The following is a 25741-nucleotide window of genomic DNA, read 5'->3' as shown; positions in this document are numbered from 1 at the left end:
TGTTATGTTGTGAATGTGAAAATGAACTGCTACGTCCTCTGTCAGCTCTAGCCACTGAAAAGAAATAAGCAGAGAAATCAGACCAATCAAAAAAGCTGGTCAGTCTGACATCATGTTACCTGAGCTCATTACTATTCATGAGCTCGCCCAGTTGCGCTGGGTAAAGGATAACTGATAGGCAGGCTCTCATTGGCTAGCTGTTAGCCAATCAGAGTCAAACAGCATTGAATATTAATGAGAACTGGCAGAGTCTTCCTGCAGGCTTCCTATACCACGCTAGAATGGCTTGAAACAAAGTGACCAATGTATTTTTTCCACAAAAAAATGTTACAGACTCCATGGTAGAACTTCAGACTTGACCACAAAGTACTGAAATACGTGTGGCAGGGCACCTTTAAGGTTTAGTCGACATCATGTAGTTCTTAGCTTCACTCTTTAAACTTTAAACCACCCGGTGAGACTTGTTTTTTGCTTCCAGCCAACAGATTATGTCTGCATAACTCAAGTATAACTACATTTCCAATCTGCACAAAAATGCTATTTAAGAATACATCAAAAATATTTGCTTATCCTCCTTTTATATTAATGGCCATCACATGACAGGTAAAAGGTAACAATGGATTCAAAAGAATTCTTCTTCTTCCGTCTATTTTCCCCCTACTGGGGAGTAGGCCGCCTACAAGGATTCTCCGGCCGTCTCGGTCCTGAGCAAGCCTCTCCAGCTGTCCCCAAGCGTGGCCGGAGGGTATGCCCTACCCATCTCAAGCCTCGTTGGATGAAAACAAAACAATGTGCTTCTAAAAATAGAAACCACACGTTTCTACTAGGAATTCAGGGCATTTATTGCTTCAGGGATTTTAACTTAGTCAGGAAATGCATGATAGCTACCCTCTAAAAACTTCACAGAGGGTCGGGCGAGCTGCAGCAAAATCTCAGCACTGTTAAAAAGTAAGGTCTTTACATTTTTATATAACAATGTCCTCAGCTGAGGGCATGAGCTGAGGATGCCTGCCTAAAAGCGTGGAACAGAGGACAGGGATGGAGATCATTGCAGTAAACTGTGTCCAGCTCTCCAGAGGAGCCCCGCAGGGAAGTGGGGAGGGCTCAGTCAGAGAGGAGCAGGGGGGAAAGAGAAAATGTAATCTCTCCATCAGCGGGGACCGGAGCAGAGGGAAAGCAAGCTGGGCTGTGACGTACATAGGCTATTGATAATGGCTGCTGCAGCATTTCACCAATGAGAGCTATATTTAGAAACCGAGGGTTCCCTTCTGCTATCCTGTGCCAGCCTACTGCTCTGCATTATGCTGCATAGTGCAGTGCTTAAGTACAGTAAATCAATGCAACATTCCATGTGCTCTCCATATACATCCAGGGACATGTTGCATCACAGCACAAATGAAAAAGAGCTGTACGGATTGTGTAAAAAGACATTAAGATTGGTGTCTTTTGACACAATTTTGTAACATATTTGAATTTAAGACAAACTGAAAATAAATAAAATAAAAGAGGAAAAATACAGTTTCCTAGATGTTTTACCTGCATGTGATGAAAACACTGATCATTTTACACTCTTTGGGTCCAATGTGCTGTACTCCAGGAACATAGCATTTGTATTCCAGATAATCCAAAAATGTTCACTGCAGTGCAGCAATGCAGAAGTGTACACTTACTGTAGTATTTTTTTTTTTTTTAATCCAAGAAAGAAAGTTAACAGTGGGGTTCAGCGGGTTTGTATCCTTACAGTAGTACATTCCTGTATTTAGCAAATGTTACAATGTCATCTTTTTTTTTTTCACTACTTTTCCTCCATCATGCTAGATCAAAAAAATACAAAAAAAATAAAAATAAGGATAAAGCACCTGCATGTCAGTAAAGGGTTTCACTTTTTAAGTGCTTTTGACAAGAAATGTATCCAGTAGGTCCAGAATCGTTTACATGTTGAAAATAGTCTTCAAATGCAACATGATATCATGACTTTGCGTAAACATACACGCCACTTTCTGTACACATGTTGAGCTATCGGCGTGTATGTCTACACTGTATAGAGCAGACAGCAGTCTGCAACATCACAGCGTGACTACGTGTTATCGCGAGACTACAGTTTAGGAACTGGTTGGGATTAGGGAAAAAAAAAAAAAAAAAAAAAAAACGTGGACAGGACACATCAAACGCAACCTCCCTACGCGGATTTTCGGCCTTTCATACTACTCACTATGGCGTAAATTCACACACAATCGCAAGGTAGTGTAAGTCAATGGAGGCCAAATGGCGTTGATAAACACGCAAAAGAACGAGTATGCGTCTTGACAACACGCCAATAATGGCATACGAATTGGCGTGTCATACATACGCCACTTCATGAGATCAGTCTGTCAGAATCCATTTAATAAAGGTTATAAAAAAAATCTACAAAAACGTTTTAAAGCAATACAGTCCAGTTTTAACAGACGTCTTTTCTACTCCATGCTGCGGTCAGCTACCCCCCCACCCCCCACAATGCCCCGGCATCATGTTCAGTTGCCTGGCATGACTGCTGCTGCTCTGCATAGGAGTCAAAGTGAAAGTGACTGATTGTTCTCTGTCCACCATGCCCGCTGTTCTTTTCCTGATGTTGTACAGACAGATGTGCTGCCCAAGGCCCTTCACAGCACTCAGACACCGCCATGAATGCTTCAGACAGAACACAGTGTGCTAGCCACCTCCGCTCCATTCAGCACGACTTCTTCAACGCGACACACTCAGTCTGATTCATCCAGTATGTACACAACCACTGGTACAGGGTGGATGTTCAGAGGGCCGGCACATGGGAGAGGGTTCCTTCAGCTTTTGTTGTTGCTGTGCGAGCTGCCAGGAGGGGGCTCGTCATGTCCTCTGGCAGACCATGTGCTCAGCAGGACGGAGACGCTGGCAGACAAGCACACGGTGCCGTCACCCCAAACAATGGAACGCCTCAGCTGTTCACAGCTCTGAGTCAGTTCATCCCCGCGACTCCTGTTGACCAGCCAGTCCCGCAGACGTCAGTCACAGACGGAGATGAGCACTGCAGGACCTGAGCTCGCGGAGACAGCGTCTAGCACAGGACCTGCTCCCCCCCCCCCCCTCCCTCTCTATCCCCCTGCAATGGTGACATTCCCACAAAACTCTGCCAGAGTGTTTTCTGTTAGCATGGGACCCTTGTTGCGCAGAGAAGACTATCCGAACTTTGGTCGATTCCTCGGTTATAAAAACATTTTCCACAAGAGAAGGCAAAACCCAAAAGAAACTCCTTTTTGTAAATAGTAAAAATCTGCTGTGTCTGTGCTATTCTGCCTTTTCTTTATTTTTTTTTTATTCAGATTCAAGCCGTGTCTGTTTTACTGCAGCTTTGTTTGGTTGGCTCCATCTTGGGTGCTAATTGCTGCTGTATTGTTGCTCTGCACTTTACAGAGAACAGTGGAAATGACCAAACTAAGCCCCCGTGTGATAACTCCTACTGAAGGCCGTTTTACAGTCGCCGTAGCCGAGCTCCCGCGCGCCAATGTGACGTCAAAATGACGTAGATCTCGCTGGCGTGCCAGGACTTGTTTCAGCGGCGTACAACAAAGTGGAAACAGGAAGCTTGGACGAGCTCGAGGGCAACGTGATGCCAGGACTCTCAGAGTGACTGCAAGTCTCTCAGGTAAACTTACTGGGTTAAGGTGAGTTCTTTTATGGCGAATGAAAGGCTTGATCCGACAAATTAGGTCATCCAATCAAATCGAAGCATTGATGTCAATGCTGCTGCCAGTTCTGCCGTTGTTGACCTTTTTCTTCTTCTTCTTCTAGTCCGTAGAAAGAGCAACGTTGGTAGCCTTTGCTCATTAGTGCCCCCTCTGTTCAGGAGAAGACTGCAACTGGTGTCGCGACTACAGTTACGGTACAGATCCACTTTTGCGACACGACTGTCGCGTGGTGTTGCGACGCCCCCCCTCATTTGTACGTTCCTCAATTACAGCTATGGGCGGGTCCAGCAGGGAATGTTGTCAAATTTTGAAATTTGGAGGGAGAAGTGATCAGAGCAAACCTCTGTGCTCTACTTCTGCAGGATAGTCGCGTCGCGTTCAACGGATTAATTTGCATAAAGCTGGGCATTGGCCAGCTTTTTGACGCGCTACATTTTCTCAAATGTAGCGCCGCCTTCCCGGAATGCTTTGCGTGCGCGTCGAAGTCGCTTGACGTCACCCATAGGAATAGAGTGGAGCGCGACGCGACAGAAGCGTTGCACGGACAAGTGGATCTGTACCGCTACAGCACTCCCGTGACGTCACACTGGCGCTTGCCAGCTCGGCTGCGGCAGGTATACCCCACGTTTCAGATTCCCTGCTGATGAAGTATCTGCGGGTGGTTATCTTTACGGATCACCCAGGGTGCCAATCACTCACATCAATTCTAACTAACTATCTAAATCTTCGTGTTTCCCTACTAAGAACATGAAACGTCACTATGTTATTAGTAACACCTGTGAAATCTCAAATCGCCTGCTGTTAAAAAGGCCTAAGAAGTGCCCGGGTTGGATCAGTGGGTAGAGTAGGCGCACATGTACTGAGAGGTTTATGCCTCGACGCAGAGGTCCAGGGTTCAAATCCGACCTGTGACGATTTCCTGCATGTCTTCCCCCTCTCTCTCTCCCCTTTCTCACCTAGCTGTCCTGTCAAATTAAAGCCAAAAAAAATAATTATTTAAAAAACAAGGCCTAAGAAGATCATTTCAGTCAAAGAGGCAGATATTCCGAGGCTAGTGTTGTTCTTTATATTATTGTCAACAAATCCCATTGAAAGACAAAATCCAAAAATGTCCATATTAGTCCGTCTATCAACACTTTTCAACTTTTCCAGCATGTTACATTTCATCTTTTGAAAGCACACAGCACTACGCACAGTCATTTCCTAAAACAGCTGGGCACTGTTGCTTTTTTTGCACATTTCTTGGGCTCTATTTTCAGCAGCAGATTAAAACACCAGAGGTGCTCCAATGAGTATTTGGGGGCAGCAGGACTGTGTCTGTGTGTCTGTGTGTCTTTGTCTCTGTGTGTGTGTGTGTGTGTCTGTGTGTGTGTTTGAATGAGTAAAAATAAACTACAGTGTGTGTGAGTGTGTGTGTGTGTGTGTGTGTGTGTGTGTGTGTGTGTTCATGGTAATAAAGGAAGTTACCCAGAGCAACAGTGTTGGCTCACTGATGTGTACTTGGTTGTATTTAATATCTTATTTGGAAAACAATGAAGGAATAAGACATATCGGCCTTTGACACACAAACGATACCTGTCAGTAGGATGCACTGATTGTTGCCTTTGGTCTTGGGATTTGTTGACAATAAGAAGATTGAATAAATAATGTTGTACATTTCTAACGGACTCTCACAACCGAAGAGCAGTTTGGCGTAGATGCTCCAGTCTGAGAATTAATCACTGCAGTAACGTAACACATCGAGTGAACTCTATGACCAGCAGTGAACTTGGCTCCCAACCGAGCCGCTGCTCTGACCTCTGTCACTGTGGACATACTGTCCATAACCTGGCCTCCCACTGTCACACTGCCCCCCTATTATGACACATAATTGATCACTTCCTGTTTTTATTATGCAAGCGTTACAGAGGTTCAGTTTACATAAGCAGCTTTTTGGTTGTAGTTGGATGTAGCACTGTCGCAATACAATGCCCCCCGCGGACTACAACATCCTCTCTGGCATGTACAGAAGTTCCGTAACTATGTTCATGTTGCATAATGCCTCTTGCTATTCCACAATTACCCGCTGGAATTTGCCCATGTGCACACGGAGAAGCTCACATGGAACGAGGCGTGTTGGGAACAGCTTTGGTTTATGAGAACGTCACACGCATCAGGCTCACGCATAGCTACTCTGACTATCCAGACTGACACGCAGCTGTGAAATACCTTTGGGTGAGGGCGTAGGGAAAAGACACATGGAGAAGCGGGATTCTCATTCTGAACATTTCTACACAAGAAAAGGCAAAAATTGCAATTGTAGAGATGAATGAAGATTGAATTGCTTTACAGCGTGGGTTGCAGTGCCACTGCAATATTCACAGTTTTATTGTGTTTTATTATAAAACGAGCAGCGAAAAGCTGCCCTGGGTATCCTGCTCTGCCTTTGAGAAAATGAAAGCTCAGATGGGCCGATCTGGAATCTTCTCCTTATGAGGTCATAAGGGGAAAGGTTACCTCCCCTTTCTCTGCTTTGCCCGGCCAGAGAATTTGGCCCACCCAGAAGAGAGAGAGAGAGACATCATGGCTTTCAAACGAGCAAAGTGGCCAAAGTTGGTCAAGACCACACCCCCACCCTCCACCTTGCCCACCTTGCCCCCCTTTCCTCCTCAATAGCATTTAAAGCTACAGACACAGAAATGGCACATACTAAGGAAAGCTCACATACCCCTTTTCCACCAACAAGAACCAGGTGCTGGTTCAGAGCTAGAGCTAGTGCCGGTTCGGAGTTGGTTCGACTGACGAGCCTCCAAAGAACCGGTTTCCTTTTCCACAGGCTAAAGAGCCAGCACAGAGCCAGGTCTTACGTCACTGTATACGTCTCATCTTTCCCAGCAACGTTAGCGCGCCGGCGCCAAACACGAACACACCATCAACAATGGCGGACGTTGCTTTGCTATTGACGTTCATGGCTTTGTGGACCTACATCGGCATCCACACTCGGCCGATCCAACGTGTTCGCGCGGCTAGCCTTTATAGTGCAAGAAAGCAGCTTGTTCCCTCCTCTGACCACTGCTGTTGTTTAATCGCGTCCATCGTGATTATCTGCTAATTCAAAAATGGCGGTCACAAGTTTCTGTTAGTCTTGTTGGTCACGGTAACCCCGCCCCCAGCCACTGACGTAAGCGGTTCTTACTTCTGGCCCAGCAATGATTTGGTGCTACTTAAGAACCACTTTTACTGGTTCGGAGCTGGTGCTTTGGTGGTCGAAAACCAAAGAACCGATTTGAAACTAGTCTCTGGCTCCGAACCAGCACCAGCTCTGCCTTGGTGGAAAAGGGGTAACTGTGGTACTGGCTCTAGTGGCTGTAATTCTGCACCAAGGCTGAATTTCGGGAAAGAGACTTCAGATACAGTATTAGGGGACCACTAAGGTCTATATAAAAGAGACTTCAGATACAGTATTAGGGGACCACTAAGGTCTATATAAAAGAGACTTCAGATACAGTATTAGGGGACCACTAAGGTCTATATAAAAGAGACTTCAGATACAGTATTAGGGGAACACTAAGGCCTATATAAAAGAGACTTCAGATACAGTATTAGGGGACCACTAAGGTCTATATAAAAGAGACTTCAGATACAGTATTAGGGGACCACTAAGGTCTATATAAAAGAGACTTCAGATACAGTAGTAGGGGACCACTAAGGTCTATATAAAAGAGACTTCAGATACAGTATTAGGGGACCACTAAGGCCTATATAAAAGAGACTTCAGATACAGTATTAGGGGACCACTAAGGTCTATATAAAAGCATCCAAAGAGCACCATGTCATGGGACCTTTAAGGATGTGGACTGCCAGATCTAGTGTTTTGGATGTAGCACTGTCGCAATACAATGCCCCTCGCGGACTACAACATCCTCTCTGGCATGTACAGAAGTTCAGTAACTACGTTCATGTTGCATAATGCCTCTTGCTATTCCACAATTACCCGCTGGAATTTGCCCATGTGCACACGGAGAAGCTCACATGGAACGAGGCGTGTTTGGAACAGCTTTGGTTTATGAGAACGTCACACGCATCAGGCTCACGCATAGCTACTCTGACTATCCAGACTGACACGCAGCTGTGAAATACCTTTGGGTGAGGGCGTAGGGAAAAGACACATGGAGAAGCGTGATGCCAGGCTTAAAGAAGCTCGTTGATAGTATTATTTTAGCCTGCTTGAATGTCACACTGCCTTACTCATCTCTCAGAGTTAAGTTAGAAAGCGCGGAGCAAAAGGACAAACTAATTAACAAAAGCTTAGCTGTAAAGTAATTAGGTCTAATCAAACACTCGCCAGGATGTTTCCCTCTCAGTGTGGTCGGACAGGAACGGAAACCAGCTCTCTCTCTCTCTCTCCCTCTCCCCCTCCCTCTCCCTCTCTCTCTCTCTCTCTCTCTCTCTCTGTTCAAAGTCTTCATTTCTCTAATTAGGTGCTCTGACCTGTGATGGCACTGGGTATGTAATGAAACCACACCCAGGACACACAGGGGTCCGATCTCCCTGGAGTTCATCGACTCAGTGGTCAATGATGATGAAGGAGAAGATGGAGGCTCTGAGCAGAGAGATAGCAGCTCTTTCAGACTCAGTCCGAGCCACAGAGGACGAGCTGAGAGCTGAAGACGTCTCATTCCTGATCAACTCCAGGGCTGCAGTGGAAAGAGTCCAGCAGCGCCCCCTGCTGGAAGATCGCTCTCAGGAGCTCTGATAGACGAGGCCAAACACCTGGGCCAACTGAGCTTCAACATCTGGAACAAGATGAAGGAGATGGTCTCCTACAGTCCTGTGATTCTGGACCCAAACACTGTTTCTAAAAAGGAAAATGTTTGACCTGCTCAGTTTTGTCCCCACACCGGGGAAAAATAGTTTAGTTGTTCTGTTTGTGGTGAAAGATTTGCACTCCATAGTATCTGCAGTCTAGTGTCTAAAGTCACCAGTGTATTGGTCAGAGCAGCAGAAATAAATGAAGTTGCAGAGATGCTTGTTGAATGTTCTTTTGTTCCCAGCAGGATTGAAGTACTCGGGGCGAGACTTGGTTCAACACTGATCAGCTGTCAGACCTGAGGCCTTTTTATGCTTCTGCGTCGAATCGACGGCATACCGCCGCAGACCCTTCTGCGTCTACTAGGGCTGTCCTCGACTAAAGAAATTCTTAGTCGACTAACACTTATAGGATTTTGTCGACTAATCGATTAGTTGATTTAATTGACAGAGCTGTGCGCTTTGAGAGGTGGTTAAGACTATAAAAGCACAATATAAATGTAGTTAATTAACCATCTGTAAAACTGAGTTTCTCCACAATTAATTCTGCAAAAGCACCACTTTAAATCTTGTGTTTACCATAAATGTGCTCAGAAGTTTCTTGGAAATAAGAAATTAAGCATGAATAAGCATAAAAAATGACTAATCGACTAAGGAAATCTTAGTCGACTAAGACCAAAACGACCGATTAGTCGACTAATCGACTAAGAGGCAGCAGCCCTAGCGCCTACGCCGTAGCCTACGCTGTAGCCTGACGTGCACCTCTGGAAAATTGTAACTGTACGTCGCTCAGCTGTGGCTTGGTAGCGTTGCATTTCCCCCCCAAATTATTTCCTGGTTCTCCTTCTCCATAAACAATATGAAATCAAGGAGAGGGTTAACTTCTCCTGCTCCAGATTCCCCACCGTGGTCAGAAAGAACGGAGGAGACTCTTTGTTTCTCTCACTAGGACTCTAGAGTCGGCACATGCTCCGAAGCTAATCGCCGTCACTCTCTCAATTCTCCCTTGCTCTAACACACACACAGACACACACACACACACACACACACACACACACACACACACACACACACACACACACACCAGCTCGACACACACACCAGCGCACAAGTATATAACTAGTACTTATACACAAGTACAAGTACAAGTATAAAAGGCCACTTACGTAGGCTACGGCGAAAGCTCTGCGTGGAGCCGCCGCAGGACCATAAAACAGCCTTTAAAGCTTTAGTGCGTAACTTTTTGATATTAATGAACATCTGTTACATTCAAGCCATTGCCAAATGAGATGCTACAAAGCTAATTAAGACTCTCAGCTCAACACAACTCTCTCTGGATTTCTCAGTATGGCTATGTTCAGAAGATTGTGCCGTCTGGCGACATTCCCGAGCAGGAACTCGAGTGAAGATAATTTCCTCTTCTGAAAAGGCCATTGTGTTTTTTTGATCCTCCGTGTCCTCCTTGGCTACTAGCGGTTGTGTGGAGGGGGGGGCCGTACGCGGTCACGGAAGGCTTGTGTCATGTGGTCAAGCCGACAGTTTTGTTGTCATTACTTAGAATTCCTCATGGGGGCGACAGAAACCACGCACTATAGCTTTAAAGGCAGATACAGACTAAAAAAAAAATTATCTTTTTCAGCTAAAATAAAGCCACACAATCATTATAATAATGTGTTTATTTGCTCCTATGACTAAGACCAGACAATGACTAGAAGGCGCCTAGGTCATCCAACACCCAAAATATATGAGTAACAAATAGCAGCTTCAACTCCCTGTGACCCGAAAAAGTCAATTCACATTCAAGAGTTACGCTGTTGTACTGTCCAGTACCCTTGACATGTGTCAGTAGGGCAGGCATTTTGTTTTAGCAAAAAGTCATGATATGTCCAAACAACAGCAACCCTCCTCCTCCCACCCCGAGCGCTGCATAACCCTACCAGGACACCCTGCCACTGTGTTATTCACTCAAAAACAAACCTGATTTGACCGTTAATCCTACTAAAGTCCCCATAAGAAGAACAGCCTTTGGCCTTTATACAAAACCTAACAAATACGATTATGTTCTCTGTTGCATTCCTCCCCTGCCTCGCAGAAAATCCTGTTCCAGACTCCAAAATTCAGACCACTTGACCCAGAGAAGCTACAGCCACGGAAAGGAGAGGAACAATTAAAGCACAACCTTTGTCGCGACGTTTACTGCAATTTAGCACTTATTACTGGGGGTGTTGTTCATGTGCGACTGCATTTTAGACAACGTGCATCAAAATGTTAGTTAAGAGAGAGAGAGAGAGAGAGAGAGAGAGAGAGAGAGAGAGAGAGAGAGAGAGAGAGAGAGAGAGAGAGAAATCAACATGCATGGAGAATTTAAAGATGACATGATGAACTGTGAAAGACAGAGCCTAATATAATGCATACAATGCACTGATAGGAAAGTAAATAGTAAAGACCAACTTTGTTCCCTTTTTCTTATCCTCACATGACTAACCATCACCGTGACTGCTTACCGCAATCTTCTGTACGCTACTGTGATTAGGTGTGCTAATATTGATCCTGAATCAATATAATGGAATACATTTCAACAGCACCACAGAACACAAGCTGAATTAACACCTCTGCAGTGAATAAAAGGGCCCCTGTGGTGTTTTCTTGTAAACAACCAAAGGTTCATGTTCACTGTTTCTCACTATAACACATTGTGTGTATCCTTGATGTGTTTAATGCATTTCCTTCCTCATAAAATGTTTTGCAAAAGCCAATTTTCCTTAAAATACACCGTTTACATCCATAACATACTGTATCTTGGCATGTTACCCCTACCTGTAGATCAGTGGAATAATGGGATATGACAACATTACGTACCACGTCACCCACATGCACCCACACGTACAAACGTAGCTTAGATAAACTGCTCCATGGCGCAGCTACAAGTCAAAAACTCCACACGTTAGCTTTAAAAGGTCCAATGTGTTCTTCCATCTAGCGTTGAGATCATATATCGCCATCAAATAACTTGTGCCACGCAGTTCAAAGTAGGTATTACAGCTACGGTAGCCTTCACGCTTCAAAAAGCCGGTCTCTTATTATTGCAATCTCCTTTTTCTTTTTCCGGGCGAAGAAGAAGAAGACTCCGGTTCCTGACATCTGGATTTTGAATACATGTGGTCCTCCATGTTTCCTTCTTCAAACTTGCCGGGGCCGGGAAGCTACGATACCCATTAGCAGCATTAGCAGCACCTGTGAGTTTATTGTGTGACAGCAAAAACGTGAAAGGCGGAGCAGTATGTCCCGTATGTCCCTTACTGGCTAACGTATTTCAAGATGGCGCATGAATATGGAGCGTCTACCCCAGTTCATGCCAACGCAAATGTAAAATTTCAAGTCAAAAGGAATACTTTGAATTGATGGTGGTGGTAAATATTCATGACAAGTTTGTGAACAGGCAACACAGATTTTGAGAATGAACAACTTAACATGTTCCACACTGGACCTTTAACATGACATGGGTTTCACTGGATTCAGCTAGGTGTAGCTAACAGCTCTAGTGCAGTTAGCGGCATAAGCATGCTTCCTAGAAGGTTACTACTGAACTACAACTAGGAGGCATACTTTGTATTTCTTTGCCTGACGAACACAGGCATTACAACTTGAGTCATCCAGGTAAAAAACCATGAGGCTTATGTAGGCTGTTAGTCTAGTTTAGCGTGGGACGGCTGCTGTAGGGGAACTGAACTGTAATTGTAAGTGGAGGGAGGCCGTGAATAACAAATTAGTCATCCTTTTAGGGGACTTGTATTAGAGAAGAAATGGCTTGAAGACCTGACTCTAATAATCCTTGCTCGGGTATAGACCCACAAAATTCCTTCCTTCCTCATAGTGAGCCAGTTTTTGGTACCAATGTGCCTGTACAGAGACCAAAACCAAAACCTGTGCTCTAGAAATCCGCACTTTAACCGCAAATTATTAATTGCCCCCCACCAGGCCTAAGTTCATTTTCGGTCTTGATTTTGACAGGACAGCTGAAGACATGAAAGGGGAGAGAAAGAGAGGGGGAACAAAATGCAGCAAAGGGCCGCAGGTCGTAGTCGAACCCACGGCTGCTGCGTCGAGGAGTAAACCTCTATATATGGGGGCCTGCTATACCAACTGGGCTACCCGGGCGGACTTTTTAAAGTATTTTGAAGACGTTTTTAAAACTACAGTCACAGTGGAGGGGCTCGGTTGGGTACTTAGACATAGTCATATTTTCAAATCTCCATTTAGCTTTTAGCACAGACTTAATATAGGGCCCTATGGAATCTGTGTTTAGCTTATTGATTCCATGATTCCTTCGATGACTTATTACAGAAACTATTGGGCTCTACGTTAATGCTGCCATTAGTTTGTGACGTTGAAAAAACGTGGGGGGGTTAGGGACTCACTTGGCCAGCTTCAGCTCTATCTGCTGACGGATTTCCTGCCGCTCCTGGTCGCTGCGGACGGGGAAGATGTTGCGGTCCTCCAGCTCCTGCTTGCTCGGTCGGTTCCGAAGCTTCACAGCCAGCAGCTCCTTCCTCATCCTGCGTGGGAGGGTCCCTGTTGTCGTCGAGCACAAATTAAGGTCAGTAACGTCACAGTGGTTTTCCCAGCTAAGCCCACTGAACTGATGCTAATAAGCACACAGTGTGCTGGAGTACTTTTTCATAAGACCTAACCTAACACCTTATTAATTAAATACATGTCTACATACTTATCTCAAGATGTTAAGGTTTGCACTTAGTGGACCTTTTCATGTTTTCTTTGTACAACTTTGAATCATGAATTAAATAATCACAAAAAAACTATTGTAATAGTAAAAATGTATATAAATGAACAAAGAACTGAATACATACTACTCAAGTCAGTATTTAGTGGTGGCACCTTTGACAGCAGTGACAGCCTTGGGTCTGTGTGGATATGTTTAGACATGGCAATTTTATTAGCCTCGTTAGAAAGAAGAAAAAAAACAAAAAGAAACTTTATTCGTCACATACAATCTTACAGTACAATATTTAATCTCTGCATTTAACCCATCCTAATCAGTGGACAGATACTGTACAGCAGCAGCGTCCGGGGATCAACATGAGGCTCAGGGCCAGGTGTACGTACATTTGCCAACATAGCGTTATCAGCGCCACGGCCAACCCGCAGAAAGCGCACGCTGCGATACTACGTTGTATTTACCAAACCTGCAGTTTATCGGGTAATCAACGCCTTTCTCCGCCCACTACACCGTAAATTGCGCTGTAGCAAAGCGTTGAGTACTGGTACGATGATCCGGCTGAGTGCAGACTGCCATATTCCCACTGCTGATGCCAATATTTGTAATGTAGCGAAGAGTTTAACAACTGCTGGAATGGAACGTGAATGCTGAGTTGGAGATTCAATTTCATCTTTGATTTCTTCCAGTAGCCTAACTGTAATGTTACATGGCTGCTTAATCTGCTTAATCTGTAACGCTTAATGATTTTGTGTTCACTCAACTGAGAAAAGTGTGATCCTTGGCCAAAAGCCTTTCAGCTCGTCTCCTTGGCCTATGTCTTCGTCTTGCTCGGATTACTGCTGCCATTTTGCCAGGAGGCATACGCCAGGAAACCCGCTTGCGGCATGTTTACACCCGCTTTTAAGAGGCGGATCATTTTCACCGCAAAATAGAGGCGCGCTTTCACAGGCGTTTTTTTGTACATACTGCGGAATACATAATGAGGCGCACTTTATGGGAAACTCCCACTGTCTCCTTGAAAAGCGCAATTTGCCATTTTCAGTTCATGCGACAGGCAATCTGCGCTTTTACGTCAGCGCGGCCTGATTGTACACACCTCGCCATGCTTTTACGCGCACGTTGCGTAACAAATACGCCTGAAGTGGGCGCAAAAGCGTTAGGGTCATCTGGCCCTCAGCGTCTTGATCAAGGACACTTTGACAACCGCCAATCTTGCGGTTGGAGGACGACCTGCTCTACCTCTGAGCCACAGTCAACCTATAGCGGAACTGCTAAATATTTTAGGTTCCAAAAAGTGTAAAAAATGTAATTTGAGCTAAAGTCCAGTAAATTCACAAGACATTTATTAGTTAATGTAAATCTATTTTCTAGGGGGAGCGGGGGGATGAAGTTGTGATTTTCCTGCCAGACATTGCGATTACAATTATTTTTTTAGCTACATACTGCCCCTTCTACGATCATGTTAAATAATGTCGTAAAAAATAAATTAAAGATCCACTTAAAATAGGACATTTCTGTAAACAATCTGTGATATGAAACATTATTCCAGCATTTATCTTATAAAAAACTGTAAATATAAAAATCACAAGAGGAATAAAAAAATATTGTTAAACCAAACATTCAACTTAATATTTCACATTCGATAAATCGCGGTCTTCACGATTAGCTAATCGCACTCTTTCACATCTAACAAGGCTGTTAAGCGTAGCGTCTAAGGTGGTTAGGGTACAGCTACCACAGCTGCAAGATATATATGATAAAACGGGTCAGGGGTAAGGCTAAGCACATTTCAAACTGCCCTGATCACCCACTGTTTGGGGAGTTTAATCTGCTACTAGACATGCCTGGGATTCTTTTATTCATGTGGCTATTAGGAATCTGAATTCACTTGATTGACATCTCTTGAAAATGTTATAAAGTATGTGATTTATTTATTTACTTATTCCTGTCCAAGTTCATTATGACAGATTTACCTGTGTACTGTCCAATTGGATTCTGTCATTGGTTTTGGGGGAAGGAGTGTCTCCATTGATGGGTGTCCTGTGTTGTGTGTACAATGTTGTTGGCATCTGGTGGTGCTTTTTCTGTGTATGTGTTTCTAAGACATCCTGCTGCACACTAAATTCCCTTTTCTAAAGGATAAATAAAGTGGAACTTGAACATTTGCATTCCTGTCTCTGCAGTCCTGAAGACATTTGCATCACATCACCCTTCGTGCTGGTGGCGTGTATGTCCATCACGTCCATCATAACGCCACAGTCTACCATTTTCACATTCTTTCCCTTAAAAAAGGTCACAGACAAGTTAACCGCAGGCGGCTGTGCACCAATGACCCACATGAATGGCCAAGAATTAGGCCAGCGGAGCAGATGTTGACGGGGACCGCTGAAACTTAACACCGGTAACGCTGCCATTCGTCATCGCTGTGAATATCCCTGTCATGCCCTCACTGTAAACACACAGCAGGGATTATGCTGCTTCATTATCCACTGACAGGATGCCCAGATTTTGCTGGCGTTGTACATGAAGCGGGCCGGTAACGGGAGAGCAAATATCTCGCCGCGTGTCTACTGTCGGCAGACCTACCAGAGATGACAGACGCGTTCCAGCTGTCCTGGTCGCTCAAGTATTCGTCCAGACGCCAGTTCTCTTTGTTCTCGTCAGACTCCTTTTTGCTCTCCGACTCCCCTGCGGGCTCCCTCTCTGTGCTGGACGTGCGGGACAGACGGCCGTCCAGCCGGCGCTTCAGAGACGAGCGCGCCTCCTTCGTCTGGAAACTGAGCTCACACAACACAAGACAAGCCTGTCAATTTACAACTTTAAATTGTAATTTAAATGTTTTGCGATTTTAGTCTGTCATAACATCTGTTATATCTAAAAAGAAAAATGTCTGTTTGTTCGTCTCACCATCTAGTGGACAGATAAAGCAATTGACTCGATTATTCTAAAAACAGTTATTCTCATGTGCAATTTATATCATAAAAGATCGATACTTGATGTCCTTGTATCGATACAGTATTGCCAGAGAAAATATTGCGATACTATGCTGAACTGATTTCCCCACCCCTAGTTAAAATTTGGATTACTCTGCAAAAATGGTGAGCGCACTAAATTAAATTCTGAGGGTGTACACCCCCATTAGCTTTAGGGACATTTCTTGAGGCCATGTAAGGGTAAAAAAAATAAAAGTCCTAGGTTTGTATTTATTACCTGCTGTATTATTACCTACAGAAACATTTTGGAGTAAAAATATTTTTACTTTCACTCCCACTCCCAAACTTTGAAACCGAGTCATGTACACATGTGGACACTGTGGACTGCTTAATTGATAATACGAAACATTGTCTGTATTTGCAATATCGGTCTTATTTTTAGATATGCTGTTTTTGACTAAGTCCATATTGTCTCTATTTGTGTGTGATGTGCACAAATGGTGGTCTTGGGGATGGATTATTATGTTTTGTGAACAGGGCCTTTTAATTAATACTGATATGACTCATACTAATACTATATCTATATATTTGAATGGATTCGTTTATTATTTTGTAAAAGTGATAACACCTACAAAATAGAAACTTTACAAACAAAGGCAACCTTTATATTTCAAGAACATATATTAGAAAGGCTCCACATCTTGTACCAAAGTCTGACCTGTCCTGTCTATGTTTGGTGGCCAGGGCGCGGTGCAGTTCCTCAATGATGCAGCTCGGCTGCAGCTGGGAGTGTAGCGCCCCTAGGTGGGGGGACCCAGTAGGTGTGAACATCCTGCCTCTCAACAGGGAGCCATGAGGGTCTTTGGGGAGGGTGAAGTTCCTGGGTAAGGTGGCCGGGGACTTCTTAACTGGCACTGAAGGAGCACCTGGAAGGGGAAAATCATCAATGTGAGACACTGCTGCAAATCGGCTGGGAGGTTACATCAGGGTTCTCCTGGGGAACTCACAGTCCAGGCTGCCCATTCTGGTGAGCAGTTTGACTGGCTTGGGCGGAGGAGAGGTGCTGGCTCGTCTAGGCTGGGCCGCCGTCACCTCCGGTTTCCCCTCAGCGGTCTCCGCCTTCCCCGTCGACAGCTGGTCACTGGGCTCGCTCAGCGAGGTGCTCTCATCTTCCCCATCCTCACTCTGACTGGGATCGCCAACGGTCTTTGAGTCTTCAGTCACATCTTGCACTGGAAGGAAACGTAAGCGATGGTGAGGCAAACGTTTTGGTTTGTTTAGGAAGTCTCTGTCTCCACCTAGTGGACCGTCAGACACATGGCCATTCAAACTGAAGCTGCCACCAATATAGAGTAGCTGCACGTGGATTTTGTCAAAATTAGGCCGTATTAATCAACCGGAATCGCTCATTTTTATAACTAATAATCAATTAATTTATCAGCTTAAAAAAAAAACACAATCAGGAACCACACTAAAGAAGAGTATCCCATCTAGATCTACAACAATTAAGACAAGACTTAGGAAAAAAAAAATGTAAATGTTAAAAGGGAAAGTTCAAGGGGTTATTTATGGACTGCCTGAAAAATAAAAGCATTGAGGATTCCCTGACAAGAACATGTCTTCTAAAATATAAAGCATCAAGTAACGCTTGAGTTTACATACTATAGATAATGTGCGTACAAAAAAAACTAGCGCTATATGACACAAAAATCGAAAGGAGATTAGAACTCTGGACTTAATGTGTGATCCTCTTCATTAGCTCTGCCGCCACTGGACATCGCAGTGAAGAGTTTCCAGTTCACCGTTAGGCCCCCTCTCACACTGGCTGCGTGGCGTGAGCGTGTCAGCTGCGTGGCGTTTCCGACGAAAAAGTGTGCATGCCAGAAATCGGGCCAACGGCTATTTTTTTCACGCGACACGCAAGCGTGTTGGAAGCGGCAAAACAGAACGAACAACGCGTTGAGCATAAACGTCTCCGTGCATGCTCGTAGCGCACGCGCCATCTATGTCGGCCCGCGCACGGTGTCGCGCTCGACTATACCGGACACTTTACATATACTCGTAGTAGAGCATACTTCTTTGTACCGTCACAGGGTTCATACGCAGTTTAACCAATACTTTTTCATGACTTTTCGGCAAATTTCCATGACTACGTGTTCCTGAAAATATCAGTCGACATTATACAATAAGAATAAAACTCAGTGTTAAAGTTTACCCTCAGGAGGTTTAGCTATAAAATGAATGACAATGTATGTGGTTCATTGTGGGATTCATAATATCGCTCCCCGAATACAACGTTGAGGTTAAGACAATGTGAAAATGCATTTATTAATGACATATTATTATGCTGTGGTAAAAAAATATTCCATGACTTTTCCAAAACCTTTCCAGGCCTGGAATTTGCATTTTTCAAATTCCATAACTTTTCCGGGTTTTTTTCAAAACGTATGAACCCTGCCGTCAGTACGTGTAATTGTTGCCTAAGGCCGGTTACACACTGCACGCGTCACAAGAGCGTGGCGTTTCGGTTGCGTCTCAGCTGCGTGGAGTTTTCTGTGTCCTACACAACAGAAGCGTGTCTGACGCGGCGCTGCTCCTGCTGCTAGATACAGGGAGGGCTGATCTCGGGACATAGCGCCGACAGATTCAAACTCTGAAAAATGGGTAAGTCTGTTTATAACAACTTTGTGTAGCTGTAAAGAGCCTATGTAGCCTATCTGATGTTGGACCGTCACTCAGAACACACACTACGTTGTTATCGTAGCCTATCCTATCATTTATATATCGCCTACTGATTTGATTAAAGCAAGACAACGTCGTCAGTATTGACTGCGAAATATGTTACAGAATATTTCGTTCTGTATGACCAGTGCAATATTTGAAAATCTTTTCTTTGAAATTTTGTATTACATTTATATCTACATTGATGTCAAAACCTAGACTTTCAAACATCAAGCTGTCATTTATTAATGTGCATTTGTGTCTAAATGACATATACACATATTTTCCTATTCTATTTTGCCTGGAAACGCTAATTAGCTTAGCGTAGTGAATGGAATCCTATGTTGCCGGTTAGCATGTGCAAAAAAACAACCTAATTACTTGCACTGAGACAAAAAATGCGTTGGCCCACCTATCTACAGCCAGGGTAGACCGTGATAAGAACTATTTCAACAAACGGTGGCGTATTCCTTTAAACGTAAACAACACCAAGGAGTGCTTTACTTTGTATACTTCTATCATTTCTAAATGTGTTATCTCAGACCACAGCACTGCACTCTACCTGTTGAGGCCTCTAAATCGCTGCCCAGGTCTTCACTGGTGCTGGCCAGAGGCGCCACAGGCTCCTCGTCTCTGTCCTCGCCGTCAGAGTTGGTCGGGGTGTCTGGATCTTCACAGTTACCCCCGCAAGCAAGATCGGACTCTGCATACGGTGCACAGTGGAGGAAAGGACAGTAATGAGTCTGCATAGTGGTTAGGCATCATGTGGCTAAACAAGTGAACTGTGAACCAGCCTGGAGTCATATGTCAGAGCTCTCATTTTGCACCTGTCTCCATCTCCCCGGGCTTCCTCCTGACGAGCTCGTCCTTCTTCAGTCGAACAGCTGCCTTCTTCTCCACCGCTAAACAACACAAACATGTATGAAAACCGGTCCGCTGAGTGCACGGACAATGAAAACGTGTGAAGCAAGCCTGGGTCTATTTGCAAATACAGCCTCCGTGCTCCCATTTCCCCCCCACCCCCGAGTGACTCCCAAACCGGCCGACGTTCGCCGCCACGGACGAAAGCACGAGTCTTACGTCACACTCACTTGCAGAGGGCTTCAGCTTCTCATTTTTCTTTTTCCTCCATTTCCAGGGCTTGAAGATGCGTCCCAGGCTGGCCAGCTTGCTGTTGCGGCGTACGGGAGGCGTTCGGACCCCTGAGACCAGGCAACCTGAATGGAGCGCCCTCTGCTGGTCCATCACATCTACAACGCAAAACAAAACCGGTTGCACGGCTGCAAGCGACGAAAAACATCCGGAACACAGGCGTTAGTGACATCAATCAATCAATCAATCAATCCCTCTCACCCCCCCTACATGAGACTGGGAGTTCCCTGAGCAGCTCCTTCAGTGCTACCACAGGTCCTTCATTCCAGCAGCAGTCAGGCTCTTTAATACGACATCATAATGTAGCACTGCTCGCTGTTTCTGCAATATGAGCCATCACTGGACAATATTCTGCACTACGCTTTATTATTTATTATTACTCTGTGTCACCTCCAACTGTGCAATATTTCATTCAATATTTAATTTCTATTCGTCCGCACCTTACTCATCTGTTCATCTGTGTTTATATACTGTTTATAGAAGGATGTTTATTGTGTACATATGTTCGATTCATTACTATTATTATCGCTAATTCTTTTTTTCTATTTATTTAACATCTATTTCTTATACTTAATGTATATTTTTTCGCATATGTCCACTTAATGTGTATTTGTGTTATTTGAGCTGCTGTAGCACAAGAATTTCCCCAGTGCGGGATTAATGAAGTCTATCTTATCTTTATCTTATTTTATCAATCAGTGCTCCGACGTGGCGAGGACTAAAGGGATTTCTTAAATCCCTTCTAATGCGTGGCCGGCTATTTTCATTTCACCCTCTCCGTTGTCAAAAATAACATCGTGCACAACTGTCAGTTTTCAGAAAAGTGTTCGTTTACACGTAACTGTGTACATATGACATCAAGAGCACGCCAAACCTGTAGGTGGCAGTGGAACGAGAAGCTCCAGCCAATCAGAATCCCGAAAATAGCAACAACAGCAACCAATCACTTCCTCTTTCTCTTTTGAACAAAGATGGCGCCAGGCATCGCGTCAGCGTCGGCTGCCTAAACCTCCGTTTGTCTCAGTTTACGTGCAAACGAAGTTTTCCAAAATCTCCACTCTGGCCGGAGGTTTTAGAAAGAATCGTTTTCAGAGGCAAATTCTCCATCTGCGTGCAAACGGAGGGCACAAACGAAGGGAAATGTCTCAGTTTTTCAAAATAACCACGTACGTGTAAACGGGGTATAACAGAAATTGGCTGAACACTACTGAAGTCCCCTCATCATCATGGGAGAGTAACAAATGTGGGTCACTGGCTGTAAATGCCTTATTGATTCCAGTCTAATTTCGGAGGAACGGCGAGCGGTGGGAAGAAGACAGAGAATTGCATTGTTTGCGAGTGACTCACATGTTTTCAGGGCAGCCAGACCTTCCTGGCCCCAAACACACAGACAATAGAACGCTTTTAAAAGACACAGAGAATAAAACACAAATCAGCTTCAGCACAACGCGCCTTTTCTAAGATCAATGCGGACATCTGCAGCACACAATCCCCCAATGATGTGACACGGTTTTAGGCTGTGCCCTTGTCTTGGTGAAGTACACAGGAATGTACAGCTCAATTGGACATCATACAGTAGTGACAGAACTGTACAAATCTCACATGCTGCTCCTGACAGACTGCTAGTTTTCCGAGCATACTGCTGAGTCTCCGTGTCCATGTGTTTGTTTAGTTGTGCTGTCTTTTGTTGTCCTGTATTTGTCATTATTTTTGGCTACTGACAAGAATTTATTCCAGTGTTTTGGAAGGCCTATTTCTGGAGCAGTGTCCTGCAGTTCAGGTTTTAGCGATTTCACATAATGCTTAATATTTGAAGTGTTTTTTTAATCCTTTACACGTACAAATAACAGTTTTCTAATACCCACGCTATGCATTGTGTGGGTTGAAACAAATGGTCTTGATCTAGGGCTATAATTAACAGTTATTCTTCAAACGCAATTTGAAGAATAACTGACAGACGCGCGAGTGCGTGTGTGTGTGTGTGTGTGTGTGTGTGTGTGTGTGTGTGTGTGTGTGTGTGTGTGTGTGTGTGTGTGATCCCATTGGGAGATGATCTCTAGTTTTGTCTAAAACTAAATATTCACTATCATACAAGATAAAAAAACTAAAACAATCTTCACGTTTGAGAAGTTCTAATCAGAGAATGCTTGGCATCGTTGCTTGGAAAATGATTGAATCCATTAATTAGCGTTGATTAAGGCCGGCCACACACTGGCTGCGTGGCGGGAGCGTGGCGTTTCTGTTGCGTGGCGGCTGCGTGGCGTTTTCTACGTCTTTACACACCAGAAACGTGTCTGACGCGGCGCCGCCGCCGCTGCTGCTGCGAGCCTTGTCTGGACACATGGATGTTTCCCATTGATTTACTGCACTCAAGCAGTAGTATACTTCATGTTAAACATAAATATATTCTCATCTGATTACAGCAAAGACAACGTCGGCAGTATTGATGCCAAAATAGGCTACAGAATATTTCCTTCTGTATTGACAGGTGCAATATTTGAAAATCAAATATTTAAATGACATTTATATATCTCCATTTATGTCAAAACCTAGAGACTTTCAAACATCAAAATGTTATTTTGTGTGAAAAATGACATCTAAACATATTTTTGTATTCTAATTTGCTCGAGACGCGCCTGAGACGTGCGTGTCACGCTCTAACCTGTTAACGTGGGAGCCGAAATAAAAACGGACACGCCACGCAGCTGACACGCTCACGCCACGCTCACGCCACGCTCACGCCACGCTCACGCCACGCTCACGCCACGCTCACGCCACGCTCACGCCACGCTCACGCCACGCAGCCAATGTGTAGCCGGCCTAACTAATCGATTACTCGACTAATCGTGTGCAGAAGCCTGGATTTCCTCACGACAGACAAAGACTGTCAATCAGTGGCTTTTCCTCTTAGCTGGTACTCTGACTTCTCCAAGCACTTTTAATCCTGCAGGCTAAGCTGTACAGTAGGGATGACAATGATAGACAGACAGAAAAGCACAGAGGCTGACTTAGCTGACTGCTGCATCGAGTAGCGGGGAGAGAGAGAAAAAAACAGAAAAGAGAAAGAGAGAGAGAGAGAGAGAGGTTCCTTGGAGAAAGGACAGAAATAGGCACTCCTACACAGTCTGGCTCCGACAACAAGATGACACCTCAGGGAGCCTACAGCTGAGCCGTGGGCTGCGCACACTTTCATTTTCTGCGTCTAAATCCACAACATCTGCCCATTTATATCCCTTAAGAAATGAATTACATACACTTATTACCGTCCCCAGTCACATAATAAGAGGACAAAATGAAGTGCTGTGATTTATGCTGAGATATCCCACAGGAGAGGATGGATTTGGTGGGGATGGTGCCAGCATGTGGAAGGCGGCCAACTTAAAAGCAAGGTCAAAATCTAACTGCTATCAGAAAAATATTCACCCGTTCTACAAACTGATGCAGGGAGCAGCCAGGAATAGATACTTTCAAGTAGGTGCTATGTTTACACAGACTTCCAGCAGAGATACAAGCCATTGTACAAGCCCTTACTAATGTTAAGACAGCTGAAAAGTTCACAAGGGGGCTAGGGCTGCAACCAACGATTATTTTCCAGTATCAATTAGTCTGCCAGTTATGTTCTCAATGAATCAATTATTGCTTTAGTCAGTAAATTGGCCTTCCTGATTTCCTGAAGCCCAAAAGTGAGGTCTTCAAATGTCTTTTCTTTTACTGCGCAACAATCTTAACCCAACGGATATTCAATTCACTAGCACACAAGACAAAGAGAAGCAGACATTCCTCACACCGGAGAAGCTAAAAACAGAAGGATTTTTGGCATTTCTACTTAAACGTTTCTTCTTATGTTAACCAACAAGCTAGAAGTTCAAGCTGTTTGATCTGCGTACAGAAGCAAACGGCTTATTTCCACTACATATGCAATTAGAGATATATGAGAGATAACGTTACAAAAATACAGACTCCGCTAACAACAAAAGGCCAATCATAACTGATCCATGAACAGAAGTGTGTCGAGGCTTTCACTCACAGTCAAAGCTGCTTGACCCCCCCACCCCCTCCCCCCCAACAACGAGAAGCAGGTCAGTTGCCCAAGTCATGTGTGCCTGCCTAGGATGACGAATTCAGGTCAAGCTTGTAGTAACTGTAGCAGCACACCCAGGGTCAGGCTACCGTTGCCATGGTTACCACGTCGGATGCTGCAGAAAAAAAAAAAAAAAAAAAAAAAGGGGGCCCTGGGAGGCAGAGAATCACCACAGCATGAGGAACAGGGAGTTGCTGGGTGGATGGGAAGGCTGTTGCCACAGAGAGACGGAGAGCTGCAGCCAATCGCGGCCCGGCATGTAGCGATGCATAATGTAAGTCAGGGAGCCACTGTATTCATAATTTGCAAGTTATGTTGAATTATTGATTTACGTGTTAGGGTTTGAGCAAACATTAGCATGTCTTTTGTTTGTGCAAATGCAGGGGGAAAAAAATAAATCATCTTTTCAAGCAGGGGGAAGAGGAAATGAAGTGTAAAGTCAGATAGTGTACAGTGTGCTGCAGCATAAAGCAAAGGTCTGCTGCTGCAGACAGCCTACTGATCCTGCTGAGGAGAGCACACACACACACACACACACACACACACACACACACACACACCATCATCATCATCATCACTCCCATTTCTTATAACTTTTTGCCATGAGTTTTTTGGAATAACAATTTATATCACGAGGAAAAAAAGTTATGTTTCAGCCAGGGAAAATCACATAATGTCTAAAGAAATAACATTTAAGTGGACTAGTCTTCACTGCAAACTCGCTGCTGAACGCCACACGTCACTGTGTGAATATTATACTAATATCTAAGGAGGAAATAGCACCACTAAGTACCATTTTGGTCATAAAGTCAAACACTAGCCTACTAAGTACCAATAGATACGTTACAGGAGCAATTAGGGTAAATAGGTGGGATGCTTCGTCGCAAATTTACTATAAATGAGTGTAATATTGAGCCAAATAACACATGCACACATACATAAATACATATACATACATATCATATGATACACAGCTATCCAGTGCTTCTCCAGATCTCGGGATTCACATGTTCCCAAAAAGAGCCGACAGGCTCCGCCTGATGACTGGTCTCTGGTGATTTCGCGGCCGCGGTGTATTTTAGAAACAAAAGAAAATAGTTATTGTAACATAACCTCGTTCAAAAAGGTGTAAAAAATTGCTAGTTTAACGGAGACGGGAGCGGTCCGAGTGAGCGGAAAGGAAGTGTGAGCGGACGCCGGGTTTTTACATCTGTGGCTGCTAGTGTTGACGGGCCGTGTGGACCCCGCCCCTCTGGACGGGAGGAGGAGGGCAAATAAACAGGCACACACTCATCCCCTACTGCAAAACATACAGTAGCCTAGAATAGGCTATAGGTTACAATTCACACACACACGCGCGCACACACACACACACACACACACACACACACACACACACATACACACACGCCCATTTAGCTTTTATTCTAATTTATATTTTATAAAGTTTATTTTATTAAGCTGCTCCCAATAAATAAGCGTAGGCTGCTATGATGCTATAAGTTGTGTCTCTAAGAGAGAGTGGAATATGCCTACAAAAATACAGATTTTTGAATTTATATTGATTCTGAATTGAGACATTTTCAACCTTTCTCGCCTCCTATTTTGATACACACACACACACACA

The 25741-nt window shown here is 44.3% G+C and overlaps 1 protein-coding gene across 3 annotated transcripts in view; it reads right to left on the bottom strand.

The window, feature by feature from the left end:
* The window catches only part of phactr3b (phosphatase and actin regulator 3b), a 59886-nt gene that overhangs the window by 20111 nt on the left and 14034 nt on the right, over positions 1–25741 (bottom strand). The window contains exons 1-9 of one of the 3 annotated variants that reach the window (XM_028576793.1): positions 25071–25352; positions 19973–20131; positions 19709–19783; positions 19444–19584; positions 17168–17392; positions 16879–17086; positions 15814–16004; positions 13358–13411; positions 12908–13061 (exon numbers count right to left, since the gene is read on the bottom strand). In XM_028576793.1, the coding sequence (XP_028432594.1) occupies positions 12908–13061; positions 13358–13411; positions 15814–16004; positions 16879–17086; positions 17168–17392; positions 19444–19584; positions 19709–19783; positions 19973–20131; positions 25071–25077 (1214 nt within the window). In that variant the 5' untranslated portion in view covers positions 25078–25352. Of the gene's footprint in view, positions 1–12907; positions 13062–13357; positions 13412–15813; positions 16005–16878; positions 17087–17167; positions 17393–19443; positions 19585–19708; positions 19784–19972; positions 20132–25070; positions 25353–25741 lie in introns of those variants that run through there. The other 2 variants (XM_028576791.1, XM_028576792.1) reach the window with 2 other exon arrangements.

Source organism: Perca flavescens, chromosome 4 (assembly GCF_004354835.1).
Source record: "Perca flavescens isolate YP-PL-M2 chromosome 4, PFLA_1.0, whole genome shotgun sequence".
Classification (NCBI taxonomy): Eukaryota; Metazoa; Chordata; class Actinopteri; order Perciformes; family Percidae; genus Perca; species Perca flavescens.
The sequence above is the reverse complement of the archived record's forward strand: the minus strand, read 5'-3'. Positions and strand labels throughout refer to the sequence as shown.